Source organism: Rhinolophus sinicus, linkage group LG02, assembly GCF_036562045.2.
Source record: "Rhinolophus sinicus isolate RSC01 linkage group LG02, ASM3656204v1, whole genome shotgun sequence".
NCBI classification, from domain to species: domain Eukaryota; kingdom Metazoa; phylum Chordata; class Mammalia; order Chiroptera; family Rhinolophidae; genus Rhinolophus; species Rhinolophus sinicus.
In genome coordinates, this window is record NC_133752.1 from 191,813,389 (window position 1) to 191,828,430 (window position 15,042).

Consider the following 15,042-nt stretch of genomic DNA (forward strand, 5'->3'; position numbering starts at 1 on the left):
CAGGGCCAGGAGTGGCTGGATAAGGCACCACCAGGATGAAGGACCCAGGTGGGGACAGGTCAATCCAGGCCAAGGGCTTGTTAGAACTGAGCCAGAGTTTCCGTGCCGGGCCATCCTGGAAACGTGCAATCATCTCAAGGCAGCTTCACAAAGTCCGAGCAAGCCACCACCTGTCAGCCTACCAATGTAAAGCAGCCTGCCCTTCGGATAACGGGTCCCAGAAGGGCCCAGGCAGTGCCCAGGATGCCCTTGGCAGGCCCCTCACCTATCTGCTCCCTAAGTTCTACAGCAAGAGTTCCTAACCTTTTGTGTGTGGACCCTCCTGAGAATGAAAGCTATGCACCCTTTTCTCACAAACACATGCACTCTCTGCACAAAATCTTACATCATTTCAGGGGTTCATACCTCTTTAAGGGCCCATTAATTGAACTCCTTAGACCTGAGGTTGAGAAACCTTACCTCAACTCTCTCCAGGATGATGGGCCCTGGCCCTGGGGGCATGGTGGGCAGAGGCTCAGAGACGCTGGTTTCAAGAGAAGGGGCCCACTCCCTTTCGCCCCTGGCTCCCCACTGCCCCGGACTCTTCCCTGCCCAGCCCATCCTTGGGGCCATGGGCTAAGGGGGGCTGTGTCCAGGCTCCAAGCGCCAGCACAGCCCCTGTAGGAGAGCAAGCTCAAACTTGCCTCCCGGGCCCGAGTGGGCAGGGGTAATAACATGGACAGAAAGGGAGAAAAGCCACCCACCCACTGCACCTTTCCCACTTGCTCACCCCATTCCTCACCTCACTCACTCCGTTCCTCACCCCACACACAGCCAGCCGGCAGCCACCTCACACACAACAGCAGCAGCTCAAGTTCCCTGGAAACACTTTATTGCTACCTCTGCCCTTCCCTTCCTCAACCCTGCAGACCTGGTGGGCTTTCCAGCTTCCCCACTTACAGGATCCTGGAGGCAGCCTGGGCCTGTATCTCATACCGAAAGGGAGACCCTTTTTCTTTCAGGGTCTGAGGAACAGCTGGTTTTCATGTTTAATTCAGATCCAGTTGGGATCTGGGGACAAGCTCCCCTCTGAAAAGTAGCCAGGATTCCAATTTGGTGAGGGGAAGTGGAGCAGAGCGAGTGGACATGACTGATGACCTCGAATAAGTCTGCCTTTACTCTGCAGACAGACGCCTCCTTGGGGAGGGCCAGGCCAGGCAGCACCCTCCCGTCAGGTTCCCCTTGTAGACGAGCCCTGCCTTTTGTGCATCCAGGCCCACAACAAAGGGAATGTCTGCTCCTGCAGGGGTGGGAGTGGATACCTTCTTTCCAGTGAGTTTTGAGCCCTCTCTAGTGTATTAGTTTACTGCTGATGCTGCAACAAATTACCACAGACTTAGTGGCTTAAAACACAAATTTATTCTCTTATAGTTTGGACGGTCAGAATTCTAAAATCAGTCTGATTGGGCAAAAGTCAAGGTGTCAGCAGTGCTGGCTTCTTCTGGAATCTGAAGGGAGAATCCATTTCCTTGCCTTTTCTAGTTTCTGGAGGCTGCCTGCATTCCTTGGCTTGTGACCCCTTCCTCGCATTACTCCAACTTCTTGCTTCTGTCACCGTATCTCCTACTGCCTCTCTGATCTCCTACTTCCCTCTTACGAGGATCCCTGTGATCACATCCGGCCCGCCTGGATCATCCATGATAATCGCCTTGTCCAAAGATCCTTTAACTTACTATACCTGCAAAGTCCCTTTTGCCATGTAGTCACGTCCACAGGTTCCTGGGATTAGAACACGGACATCTTGGGGACACTATTCAGCCTACCCTGGCGAGGCTACAGGACTGCAATGCCCTCCTGGTGTTTCAGTGATTGGGAGAAAAAGGGTTGGGGGCTTTCAGCTTTGGGTTCAGCAGGGTCCTTCCTAACTTTGTATTTCTAAGGTCTGAGCTTCACCAACACCAACCCTCCCCTGCCAACCAGAGAAACTCACTGCGGTGTCTCCTTGCAAGTCAGGTGCCAAGTCTAAATCTAAGTGCTGGTGAGAGGTGCAGGCCAGCCAAGAAGCCCTCTAGGCTTGAGGATGCCTGCCCAAAGTCCACCCCTTGCGGCTGCAACAAGCCCATGTTCGGGAAGGGACACAGAAAGGGTCTGGGGCCTGCTAAGGGTGCCAGGGAGGCCATGGGACAAGTGAGGCCTGCTACAACAGCGCGTGTGGGCCAGAGCTGAGGTGTGGCTGCGTTGCGATGGGAGTCAGAGGAAGAAGCTGGGGGCTATAGTCCCGGCCCACAGAGACGCTGGAAACCATGGCTGGGAACGGCTCTGAGGTTGGTGGAAGAGCATCTCTGGCCTCTGGGGGCGGGTCGAGGGCCTCCCAGACACGTGCAGCTCCATAGTCCTGGGCATCAGGCTTTTCTTTGTAATGAGACAGCAGGTGGGCAGGGAGGGCAGGGGTGGGGCAGGAGGGCAGGGAGCCCCTCTTGCTACCTCTTCTCCATGTTCTGCATCTGCAAGCTGAGGGAGGTGAAGCTGGCCAGGAGGTCGGTCACCTCATCCACCTGCAGGACAAAAGTAAGGCTCTGTCATGGGTGCCAGGACAGGCCCAGGTGCCTCGGCCCCTGGGTCTCCTTCCCAATTCCAAAGCCTGGTGGGCAGACATTCTCTCTCTTCTAGGGGATGTGGTGGCTTCACTGTGACTAGGGAATAGGTGTCCAAGTGTCAATTCTCGACACCTGATGGTCTCAGAATGCCCCAGAGAGAAGGGCCATGAGCAACTTCAAAGGAAGTGGGCAGAGGCTCTGAGGTCCACAGTGAGCTACAACCCATAGCCATGGCCTCTTTCTACGATGAGGGTCTGGCTGCCTCAGAGCAGGAACAGACTGGCCCTGCGGCTGCGGCCAGGCCCTGGGTCTGGCCCTGCGGCGGCGGCTCACCTGTTCTCTGGTGCTTGTCATCTGGAGGCGCGTGCACAGGTCATCCAGCCGTTCCCGCTGCTCGTGCCGCCCCAGGCGCTCCAAGTACTCTCTCAGCATCTGGATGATCTGAAACCAGGGTGCACTGAGCTGGGGGGTCCCAGCTAGCAGGTACATGAGGCCTGATACTGCTGCTAAGAGGCCCGGTGGCACAGGTGCCAACTGGGGTGAGTGTAAGTGACCCAGGAGCCCTGGTGCTGGAGGCGGGGTGTCTGTGGTGAGGGCAGCACCTGCCCGGTGCTTGTTCAATGCCATGGGCTCAGCACGAGGGGCACTCACCTGCTTCACTTCCAGCCGTACCGCCTCCAGGCACTGCGAGTGGCCTTCCTGCAGGATGTTCAGCTTCGACTTGGCCAGGTGCAGCGGCGTGCGGCCGGCTCGGTCCAGGGCGTCTACTCGGGCCCCTTTGGGAGCAGGCAGGGGTGAGCATGCTGGGGGTGAGGGGGCAAGAGGGGGGACAGGGGAGGGACCACATACCTCCTCGTAGCAGTGTGGTGATGACAGGGACATGGTTGGTGCAGGCCGCTGGGGAAAAAGAACGGGGACTTGAGAAGAACAGGGCTTAGCCCCGTGTGCCCGCTGGAGGGAGCAGGGCTGTGTCTCCAAGTGTGCCTACGACAGGTCATGCCTCCTGAGAGGGCACCATCAAGGCAGCAACTGGGTAGGACTCAGCAATCGAGTCCAGCTCCCTTCCTGCACCGCTGGGGAAACTGAGGCTTGGAGATGGGGCCTGCCTCACCATGACCCATGGTGTGAGTCAGCCACAGGGCAGGACCCAGCTGCAGGTCGCACCTTCCCTAGCAGAGCTGCTGCGGGGCCAGTTCAGGATATAGCCAAGTAGTGACCAATGGGGAAGCCCATGGGACACGGACTGGGCGGGTGCAGCCCTGGGGGCTCGGGCTCTTGAGATGACAGGAGATCCTGCTGGGGACCCGCAGGACCCCAGGCTCTCCATCAAAGGAGCGTGTCTGTGCTATGGGAAGGGCGTTTTGGCAGCTTCTCAGGCACTTACCCAGGTGCAGTGGTGTGTTTCCCAGCCCATCTCGCTGGTTGGGATCAGCCCCGTGGTCCAGCAGCAGCTGCACTGGAAACAGGAGAACACGAGAGTGGCTGTCAGAAGTTTCTATGGACTGGATCCTAACCACCACCCCTAACCTAGCTAAAGAAACTCACTCAGAATGTGGACACTGAAACCAAACACAGTTCCCTACATTGTTTCACTCACTCACTCACAGGGGTCACGTGCAGGACTGTGAGGGCCAGGCCCTGAGGATTCTGGGAGGGCCTCCTGGCCTATACACGTGTTACAGGACTGAGATTCTAAGGGTTAAAGAAAGTGCTTCCAACAGCAGTGACCACCAGCGAAGGTTCTTAAGGGCATTGTCTGCTCCTTTCACAGCCAAGCACCATGGTGGGAATTAGGTCAATAGATGATGCTTAGCTTCCCCTCCTTGCGACTCTGGGCCACCTCAAGGGTGGGCTGTGGTATCACCGGGGCTCATCTATTACCCAGATGGAAGTGCCAGCAGACTAACTCCTACTGGGAGCCAGACTGAGCTTTACACCATATACAGAAACTAATTCAAGAGGGGCCACAGACCTCAATGTGAAAGCTCAGTCAGGCTTGTAGAAGAAACCAGGAGAATATCTTCATGACCTTGGGCTAGGCACAGGTTTCTTAAATAGGTCATAAAACTGCTAACCTTAGACAAGACTGATAAATTCATTAAAATGAAGAACTTGTATTTATCAAAAGACACCAATCAGAAGGCAAACTCAGAAAAGGTAAGTCATTTATATTTGATAAATGATTTGTAACCATAACAGAGAAAGAATTTCTACAAATCAATAAGAAAAAGATAAGCAACTTGTTAAAAAAAAAAAAAAGGACAAAAAAACCTGAACAGATATTCTACAACAGAGGATATAAAAATGGCCAATGAATACATGAAGATGTGCTCAACTTGCTGTCAGAGAAATGCAAACTAAACCACATTAGGACACCACTGAATAGCTATAATAAAATTAAAAGGAGGCAATACCAAGCATTGGCAAGGATGTGGAACTATGTGGACCTCTCTTACGTTGCCGATGGGAGCGTATATTGGTACAACCACCTTGGAAGAAGTTTGGCAGCACCTATTAAAGCTCAATGTGTATGGACCCAGTGAACCAACAATTCCACTCCTGGGTTTATATCTAACATAGGTAAGTGCTTATATCCACCAAGCCACGTGTATAAGAATGTTCACAGCAACTTTATTCCTAATAGCTCAAACCTGGAAACAACAGAACAGTCCATCTGTAGTAGAATGGGAGAATCGTGTGCAGCACACAACGAAATACTATCCAGCAATAAGAAAGAACAAACAACATTCAAACAACATTCAGCAATGAATCTCAAGGATATCATTTTGAGTGAAAGTCAAGATACAAAAGAGTGCATATTCTATGCTTCCGTTTATGTAAAATTCAAAAATGGGCAAATCTACTCTATGGTGAACAAGGTCCTCCTGAGGGTACGGACTGGGCAGGGCAGAGTCCGGCTGTGTGGGGCTGAAGATATTGTCTTGATCCGCATGGTGGTTACACTGGTGTATACATACTGAAACTTCACTGTTTATTAAGTTATACTACACCGAAAAAAGATTCAAAAAAAATAGGCTGTCCCGCTGCTGCCCTTGGCACTGAGTAAATGTGGCCTGAATGTCTTAAAGGACTGGCGCCGACCTTGGAGCAACCATAGTCTTTCCCCAGGTTTACTTCTTCCCCAGGCTGGCAGTGCCCGTTCTACAGGCTAAAGGAGTGAGAGGGCCGTGCACTGCCCTGCTGGCTCTTCCTTACGTCCAGCACCCCTTGGCTGTGCAGACAGCAGATCTTCCCCCAGCGCCTCTGGAGAGAGGCTCCTTGCCCAGCCCCGCCCCCTCCTCCTCCTCCAGAACTCACCAATCTGGTCATTGCCATTGCAGGAGGCGAAGTGCAGAGCTGTGCGTCCCTTGTCATCGGCTGCACAGGGATCCGCGCCATCTTCCAGCAGCTGCTGCACTGACACCACCAAGACAGAGGGAAGCAGGGGGGGAGAGTGACAGTGTTAGCTAAGCTGCAGTCCCCAGGGGATGGACAGGGTTGCTCAGGGGTCCTTCCAGGCAAGGCATTGATAATGCATGGGAGAGCCAGGCCCTCCTGGATGCTTGCCTCATGGGGACAGCCGTGACAAGGGACTTGTTCTCTTGAGGACACAACTGAGGGCTTCGGTTTCTGGGTGCTCAAACCACATACCCACTGATAGAACATCATAGAAGGATCCTGGCCTTCTGTCAGGAATTCTAGAGTCACAGAAATCCCCAGCAGAGACTTCGGCCCCATCCCTCTACCTGAGTTTGGATACACAGCCACTCCAGCTGGACACAGCTGCCCAAGCTGTTGGCAGATGATTACTTTGCTCCCAGGAGGCAGCCTTTTAAAGTGGGCAGAACGCAGGTTCTGGAGCCACAGAGACTAAATCCTGGGCTAAGCCAAGCAAAAAATAAAGGGGTACATTGCCAATAGCACGGGGTAGTGGAAAGAGCTGGCTGGGTGTAGGAAAGCCTGGTTTTGGACCCCAATTCACCAGTAAAGGGGAATAATCTTTGTCCTGCCAATCTCCAGAGCTGCCGTAATGAGAATAATGGATGTGAAATTACTTCCTTGAAAAATACGAAGCCATTACAAAATGTGAGACATTATGTATTACATGTACATGTCCAGCGGAAATGGAGAAATTGCTGCCAAACATCATTTTAGAGCAAACATCATTTTAGAGGTTTCTGTCCCAGAAAACCTTGAGAGGTTTTTAAAGGTTTTCGAGGACAGAAAACCTCTCAAGGACTTGAGTCACTCCAGACAAAGCCCAGATGTCTCCTCTGTGAAGCTTTCCTGTCTCCTCAAGCTGAGTCAGCCACTCCCTCTCCCGCATCTCCTTAGTGCCCTGTTCGTCCTGCTACCCTGTTAGTAACATGCTATGCTATTTTAGAGTGATTGCTGCTGTACAGTCAGTACCCGCCAGGAATCAGGTACCTGACTGCGAAGCCCTTGGCCACCCAGCAAGGTGTCACGTCCATTTTACAGACAGCGGACTCCAGCTCAGAGAGATCATGTGGCGTGCCCAAGCCACGCTCACCCAGCTGAGACGAGGCCAAACCGGGTACAAAGCCAGGCTTTGCTGGCTCCAGAACTTACACCTCTAATCACTTAAGTTCAGTTTTTCAGCGGGGTTTGTCTTGGAAATGGTATCACTTTACATTGTTCTTCTTCAATCATATTGCACGTTTTCTGTTTGGTTTATCTTAATGCTTTGGACCAAGATATTACTTGTCCTGCTCAATGAATGTTGCTGACTAACTGAATAAATGAAGGAAGGAAAAGGCTCATGAGAGTGGAGGAGAAATAAGTGTCAGGCCACCTCAGTGTTCATCGGTGCATTCACCAAAAGATAGCTAGGATCAAAGAAACAAGCTACAATAGCCAGTTCTACTTTGTGATTTGTGCAGTTATAGTCTTTCTGGAAAGCACTTTAGCAACACCTATCAGAAGCCATCAAAATATGCATACCCTTGGGATAATCCATACCTGGGAAATCATCTTAAAAATGAAAAACCAACATGCAAATATATGACCGACTAAATCATTCTTGCTTTGTCCTGTTGAAGGTATAGGTTGCATCCATTAAAAATTGTGGTTATAACTGAGAAATGGAATTATAAAGTGGTTTTTGCTTTTTACTTTATAAGCTTTAGAAAAAAATCATACAGTCATGTATACATTCTGTAAATAGGAAAAAACTGACGGTGCCATTTTGAAAAAATGGTTGTAAAGACTATAAAAAATGTTTATGACACAAAAAATTATGCAGGCTACAAAACTGTGTATACGGCAGTTTGCAAGCCCATAAAGAAAATTCCTCTGCATAAGAAAAAGGACTAGAAGGATATTCACCAAAACTTTAACAGAGATTAGTTCCTTTGCTGACATTATGGATATTTTTCTTGTATATTTCTCTAATTTCCAAAACATTTAAAATGCATACATTATTTCCATATTTAAAATATTTAGCAGAGAACCATGTGATTTCACTGATATGTGGTATATAAACCAAAACAACAAAAGAACAAGACAAACAAATGAGAAACAGAAACTCATAGACACAGACAATAGTTTGGTGGTTGCCAGAGGGTAAGGGGGTGGGGGGGGGGGTGGGAGATGAGGGTAAGGGGGATCGAATATATGGTGATGGAAGGAGAACTGACTCTGGGTGATGAACACACAATGGGATTTATAGATGATGTAATACAGAATTGTACACCTGAAATCTATGTAATTTTACTAACAATTGTCACCTCAATAAATTTAATAAAAAAATATATATATATTTATTTTATTTTTTATTAGTTTCAGGTCATATTTAAAATATTTTAAATGATTTATGAATTCATAGAAAAGTACTTGTAATTTAACAATAGCAGGGTATAAATTTTATGTCCACTGTAATTGCTAAAATATACCAAAAAAACAATAAGCATGCAGAAAAAGAAAACAAAATACTAAACATGAAAGGAGTGAAGAGGCTAATCCTACAGCCGGTTTCACCATCACCGTCCTGCAAGAGCCTAATAAATCTAAGAGCCATTTATATTTGAAGATGGGTGTGTTAGAGGCTCTGAATAGAAAATTACAGCCTTTCTATCAAAATAATAAAACTACCATGTGAACACCTGATTAAGATGAATTAGACCTTTGGTGAAAGGGAAGTATAATTAAAATATTCTCTGGTCACACACTAGAGATATTAAAAAGAGAACACTTACCTGTTTTCCTTAAAAAAACTATCTAGCTTGCTGCCCAAATATTCCAAAATGTTAAAGTTCACGGGAAAGAGACCAAAGTGAAGAGAGCTGAGAAGCCCTCCGGTTTCCAGGACTGCTCACTATGCTATTCCAGGGTTAAGGGAACCACGTCAAAGCCCATGGTGTGACACCCCAGCTCCTAAGGTAAACAATCTCCTCTCCACACCTGCTCTCCTATCACATGGCCCTCAATCTATACTCACATTTTATCTGTCGACCATAGGGTCCCACCACCAAAACAGAATGACGTCCACTTGAGGTAGGCAGAATAACTGCCCCCAAAGATGCCGTGCCCTAAACCCCAGAATTTATGGCTATGTTGCCTTACATGCCCAAAACGGACTTTGCAGATGTGATTAAGGTTAGGGACCTTGAACCAGGAAGATTATCCTGGATGATTCAGGCCCAATTTAATCATACCAGTCCTTAAAAATCAGAGAATCTTTTCCTGCGGTGAGACCCAGGGAGATGGCAGTGTGACAACTCAGTTCACTATTGCACTTTGCAGTTGGAGAGAGATGACAAGTTAAGGAATATGGGTGGCCTCCGGAAGCTGGAAAAGGTAGGGAAACAGATTCTGCCCTCGAGCCTCTGGAGAGAAATACGGCCCTGCAGACACCTTCATTTCAGCCCGGTGCAACTTGTGTTGGACTTCGGGCCTACGGAACTGCATAATAATAAATTTGTGTTGTTTTATACCACTGTTTGTGGTAATTGTTACAGCGGCCATAGAAAATGATATCCCACTTTTCCCTGATTCGCAGAAGGAATTAAGTCAGTGGATAAAATTAAAACTGTTTTCCTATACCTTGTCCTTTGATCCTGCTACTGCCCTTTCCCCTAGTGAACGCTGGAGAGCAGAAACAAAAACAGAGTGGTGTCCTATAAGAAGCCCCTCCCATGCCTTCCAGGTGTTCTGCTTAAAAACAAGTTCAAGAACCGGTGACTCAAAAGCCTCAGTGAACAGTTGAAGGTGGTGGCTCTGTGCAGACAGTGGCTCTCCTGGCAGCTAAAACTGACGGTTCATTCCCATTAACCAGAAGTTTCCAAAAGTTCCCACTCGGCTGCTGGGTATCAGGGGTACACAAGCAGACACAGTCCCCACCATCAGGGAACCCACAGGGTGATAAACACTATGACATCAGGAAGTTTGGGGTGACAAGAAACATGGGAAGAAGAGTGAGCACCTAAGCCAGATTTATCGTCTGCAGGATGATTGCAGTTATGCGAGGACTGCAGTGAGCCTGGGCCACAGGTTAGCTGAATTCAAGCACTATCTGCCCAGGTATTGGCACCTGGATTTTTCCTTCCCTAACCAGCCCATGGAGCTGGCTCCGCGTTGTACACTCACCTGTTTCCACGTCGTTGGCATTAGCCGAGTCCCTCAGCCTTTTCAGAGCTGTGAGGAGAGTGAGAGAGTCCCAGTTAAAGAAAACGACAATAGCCATGGTGAAGCAGAAAGCAGATGGTTTCCCAGTTAACCCACCATTCAGCCACAATAACATCTAAAGAGAAAGAAAGGTGCCAGGATACAAGTAACACCACCGTGGGAACAAGGAGAAACTTGAAATGTGGCACAACTAGTGCAAAAGCCACATTCTGCAGCAAATCCTCCAAGGTCTTTGGAGCCAGATACTGGTTCTGCCACTTGTCGCAGCTGGGTGACTTGAGCAAGTTAGTTAACCTTTCTGGCCTCAGGTCCATCAGCCCCAAAACAAGGTTGAGCTCTGTTCTGACAGCCTCCAGTCGTTGCAAAGACAAAATGAGACATTTACATGGAAGCTCTCTGTGAACGTACACAGGTAATCTCACATTCTCCAAGACAGGCCAGGCCCAAATGACTTACTTCAATTTGGTAATTCCTAAGCAGAAACATTTCTCTCCAACAATGACACTACCTTCAGTTTAAAGGCTAATGGAAAGCAATGTTTTTGTCATCAGCGAAATGGTCAAAAAGGACAACTCAGATACATAACGGTTCCTTACATTCATAGAGTACTTTATGGTTTATACGGAACTCTTAAATTCTCATTGAATCTTTATAACACTATTAAGATACGGGTGGAATCACAGTAAATTGTAAAACACAATCCAGTAGACATACCAGAGCAGGAGTTTGAGTCTGGCAGACCTGGGTTCTAATATCAGCACTTTCTAGCTATGTGACTTGGAGCTAGACAATTTCTCTGAGCTTCAGTTTCCTCTTCCATAAACCAGGAAGTATCTGGATCTCAATGAGTTATTGTGAGGATTAAAAATTATTACATATCACGCAACAGTGTTTGGCACACAAAAGCAGATTAATAGCTATACACGCATTACCTTACTTAACTCTCGCAACATCCCAGTAAAGCAGGTATTGTACTAATTTTACGGGTGAGAAAGCTAAGGCGGAAAGGCTCTATAGTTTGCCTAAGGTAGAAATGAGGTAGAGAAGTCCAATCCAGGTCTGTGCATTAAAACGTATCGGTAGGATGTGGCTGACCTCCCTCTCAGATAATAAAAGTATTCCCCAGTACTCCATCGTATTATCTACTAATAAACACCTAGCGTCATGACAAGTTTCTATTCAGGAATTACCAAGTGTGAAAAGCCTAGAGTGACTGGTTCTGAGCAGGAAGACTTTACTTTTTTATGTACTTTTTTTTTTTTAACGTTCATGGTGCTTAGCCGCTATAATTATTACGACTGAAAGGAGACTCTGGGCCCTTAGATCGGACGTCCGAGGACTCCAGAATGAGGGGGCTCGGGGAGAGGTCAGGGGCTGGATTCCTGGCGGGGAGTCAGCCACGCCTCCCGCGCGCTCCTCACCGTGCACCTCCTTGCCCGTGGGCCCAAGCCGGCGGTGGGGCCTGGCGGCGCGCCTCAGCCGGGTGGCGGGGATCTTACAGCATAGCTCATCGCGGGGCTCCGAGTCCTGCTGCCACAAGACATGGAGGTAGCGCAGAGGGGACTGGGCCCCGCCGGACGCCCGGCCCGGGAGGCCCGGGAGGTCCGCGCCGCCGCCCAGCGCAGACCCGAAATCTGCGAAGGAGAAGAGGCCCTCGGGGCCAGTCAGCGGCTCCGGCGCCACCGCGCACTCGCCGTCGGAGCTCGAGCGGCCAGAGCGCGGCTCGTTGTCCGCGCCCCCGGCGGCGGCTGCCATGGCAACAACTCTGCGCGAGCCAGGCCGCGGAAGCCTCGTTCCCGACCGACCAACCGACCAACTTCCCTCCGCCCTAAGCCTCGCTGTCAGCGGGTGAGCGGGCGGGCCCCAGCCTGCAACCACGGCAACCGAGAGAGGGGCGGGCTCCGGTCGCGAGCGGAAGGGCTCCGAACCAATGAAAACCCTTCCAGCCGAACCCCTCCCCCTTCCCGCCAACCGGGTATAGTTCGGGCAATAGAATTGGTTTCCGGCTGCGTGACTGACGGACATAAGAGCCAGTCATAAATTTGAAGAGTCCACGGCTCCGCCGTACGTCCCTACAACGGAGCCAATAAAACAGCTGAATTTAAGACTTTTTTTTTCCCATTTCCTCCGTCGGTCCATGGGAAAGGTAACGGGCAGATGCTTTAACCAATCACATTAAGATGATCTGCAGCGGCTCACAAAGGCAAGTCAAGAAGACAAACTGTAGGGAAAGAGAAATATAGATATATTTTAAATCAATGAACGTAAAAAAAGAACTTTCCACAATTGCATAGTGTAAGTAGGAAAATGATAATACGTTAAAATCTGGGGCTAACCAAGAAGTAATAGCTTCTAGATGCGCTAGATCCCTTTATTCAGGGTTCTCTCGGTAACCCTGGAGTTGATCACTGATATACAAAGAATTTTAATTCAACGTAGTTACACCAGAGCGATGCTTCAGCCCGAGAGCCAGTCACTGAGCCAGGTAATTCTCTGTATTAAGTTCTGGACGTAGGATCAGACTTCATTCCCGCTGAGATGTTCACAGTCATGGGAGAAGTCAGAGCCGGAAACAGAAATGTTCCGCAAGTGGGTAACGATGAGCTCAGCAACAGTGCAACTGGGTGGTGCACTGTTTCGTAAGAAGGTTCACAACCCTGTACCTGAGGAAAGAAGGAATATATAAAATGAAGTCACTTTAACCAAGCTGCTAAAAATTATTAACATTGTGAAGGTTGAGGCTTGAAGAAAGACTATTCTTGTTCTAACTAGCCTAGTAACAACTTTTTAAACGTTCCAGTCCCGTGTCAATGCCTGGCTATACATCTGGACATACACCAGACCTCCAGATGACCCTCTGATTGATTATCCAACCCCCCCCCCACACACACACACACACAAACACACGCACACAAGGACTCGCATAACCAGACCACCTGACATCCATTATCCAGACTGCCTGACGTCTGACTGATAACCTTTCTAGACCAATCAATCCTAGGACTAAGAATGCATAACTGATAATTCTCAAGAATGTACTTTTTACTCTAAGAACGCTTAGCTTTTCTTTCTTCTTTGGAACACTTATGGGTTTTTGCCTAGCTCTGTTCCAAGTTTGCAAACTCTAAGACCCTTGAAAAAATCATTTATTTCCTGCTAAAGCCTCCAGTCTTTTTTTGTTTGTTGGACATACCCCACAAAAACTTCTATAAGGTGGGCAAGGAGGACCATCTCTATTTTACAGATGAGGAGCTGAAACCAGAGAGATAAGGGACTTGTTCATGAAAACTCAGCTCTCTTGGGATGAGGGCTTGTGTTCTTCCCTCTCGGTTCAACCCAGTTAAAATGTAATCTTTCTCTGACAGTGAAAAGCACTTTCAGAATTTGTAGTGCTGTCAGAACAGCATTGTGAGGTTTACTTTACCACTATACTGTATGGAGAAAAATGTTATTTAAACTTCTTTGACCCATATCCTATAAGGACATATGCCAACTCTATTTGTAGCTAGAAGGAAACAGAGGAAAGAAATAAAATATTGAACATGTATCATTTGATGAGTGCTTGATATATATTATACCATTTAGTTCTCTCTCACAAGAGCCTTAGAAGGTAGATATTATTATACCCCCTTTTAAAAATAAGGAAATTGAGGTCCTGAGATGTTACATCAATTGTCCAATGGTATAGGGGTAGAAAATTGAAGAACTGGGATTTGAACTCAGAAAAGCCCTCTCTTTCCATCACACTGCTTTCTTTAACGAAGAGCATACTGGAAACCTGGCTCCAGAGAGTTTAAGGGACATTTATACCTCACTCCTGCTGAATGTACCCTGAAGTAACTACTATTCATTCCTTCTTTTTTTCCCCATGTAATAACCTCCAAATTAGTCTTTATCCCTCCAGTCTCTGTAGAATCCAAGGTGCACATACTGCCCAAAGGACAATTTTCTTCACATCTCTAGGATCTGCCTGCCCATGGAGCTAAGGAAAAGTCCAAACCCTTTATCCTAGCAGTCAAGACCATTGTCTTCCTCCTAGCAGGGGGTCTGGTTTTCAAGAAATCTGGTCTACTAATATGTTTGCATTGTCACAAATTTTTAATTTGAACAGGCTTCCTAAACATCTAGAGGTGGTTGTTACATATAATTTTTAAACCAATTTTGTGTGTTTCAAGAACCACTTGTTATTTTGAGTTAGAAGAACAGGATGTGGGCTGAATGTGGACCCAGTTAGCCTCAGCCTCAAGGTTTTAGACTGGCACTCGGGTCTACGAAGTCGTATTACCCCATAATGCCTGGCCCGGCAACTGGCACCAGCACATTGTAGATATTTGACTGACTGACTGACTGACTGACTGACTGATTGAATGAACAAATGAATGAATGAGTCAAGATAGTCTAGCCCAGGGGTTAAGACTATCAACTTTGGAGCCATAAGTATGTGGGGCCATGGTTTTGAGTTAGTGACTTTATCTTTCTGAGCTTCAGTTTCCTCATCTGCAACATGGAGGTAATAGTAATACCTACATCATGCGGTTATCAAAGGACTAAATGATGTGACATAAGTACCTAGCACAGAGCTTGGCACAGAATTAGGCTCAAAACATGGTAGCTATTGTTATTAGTATAAATAAGGGTAGGATGCAGGCTAGGGCCCACGCAAATCCTACACAACAGTGGGCACATTACACTGGCTTGAACTTGACCTAAGGGTACTGTAGGCATTCATACACAGCCATTTATATTTCATCAGTCAGCACATGAAACATGAAACACTTAGTGGGAGACAAAGAAAATACCTATAATGTTTACCTCGTGGGAA

General features: G+C 48.0%; 1 protein-coding gene across 3 annotated transcripts; it reads right to left on the bottom strand.

Moving 5' to 3' along the window:
- Window positions 1–1,610: 1,610 nt before the first annotated feature.
- On the bottom strand, window positions 1,611–12,279 carry ANKRD54 (ankyrin repeat domain 54). 3 transcript variants are annotated; one of them, XM_019753009.2, is made up of 9 exons: window positions 11,642–12,118; window positions 10,182–10,229; window positions 5,895–5,993; window positions 3,961–4,032; window positions 3,426–3,473; window positions 3,228–3,352; window positions 2,910–3,017; window positions 2,464–2,534; window positions 1,611–1,758 (listed from the first exon to the last, which is right to left on the bottom strand). In XM_019753009.2, the coding sequence occupies exons 1-9, from the start codon at window positions 11,973–11,975 to the stop codon at window positions 1,743–1,745; spliced, it is 921 nt and encodes a 306-aa protein (XP_019608568.2). In that variant the 5' UTR covers window positions 11,976–12,118; the 3' UTR covers window positions 1,611–1,742. The 3 variants fall into 3 exon arrangements, with proteins under 3 accessions (XP_019608568.2, XP_074182483.1, XP_019608569.2); XM_074326382.1 differs by lacking the exon at window positions 1,611–1,758 and having other exon boundaries at window positions 1,970–2,534; window positions 5,895–5,988; window positions 11,642–12,070; XM_019753010.2 differs by lacking the exon at window positions 1,611–1,758 and having other exon boundaries at window positions 2,326–2,534; window positions 11,642–12,279.
- Between the last annotated feature and the right edge of the window lie 2,763 nt (window positions 12,280–15,042).

Bases quoted from the DNA above. Each gene is read 5' to 3' on its own strand.
- ANKRD54 (XM_019753010.2), bottom strand. From the start codon at position 12,245: ATGTCCGTCAGTCACGCAGCCGGAAACCAATTCTATTGCCCGAACTAT. The intron at 5,994-10,181 runs GTGAGTGTACAA...TGGTGGTGTCAG, and splicing joins TGCCAACGACGTGGAAACAG to TGCAGCAGCTGCTGGAAGAT. The intron at 3,018-3,227 runs GTGAGTGCCCCT...CCCTGGTTTCAG, and splicing joins TACGGCTGGAAGTGAAGCAG to ATCATCCAGATGCTGAGAGA.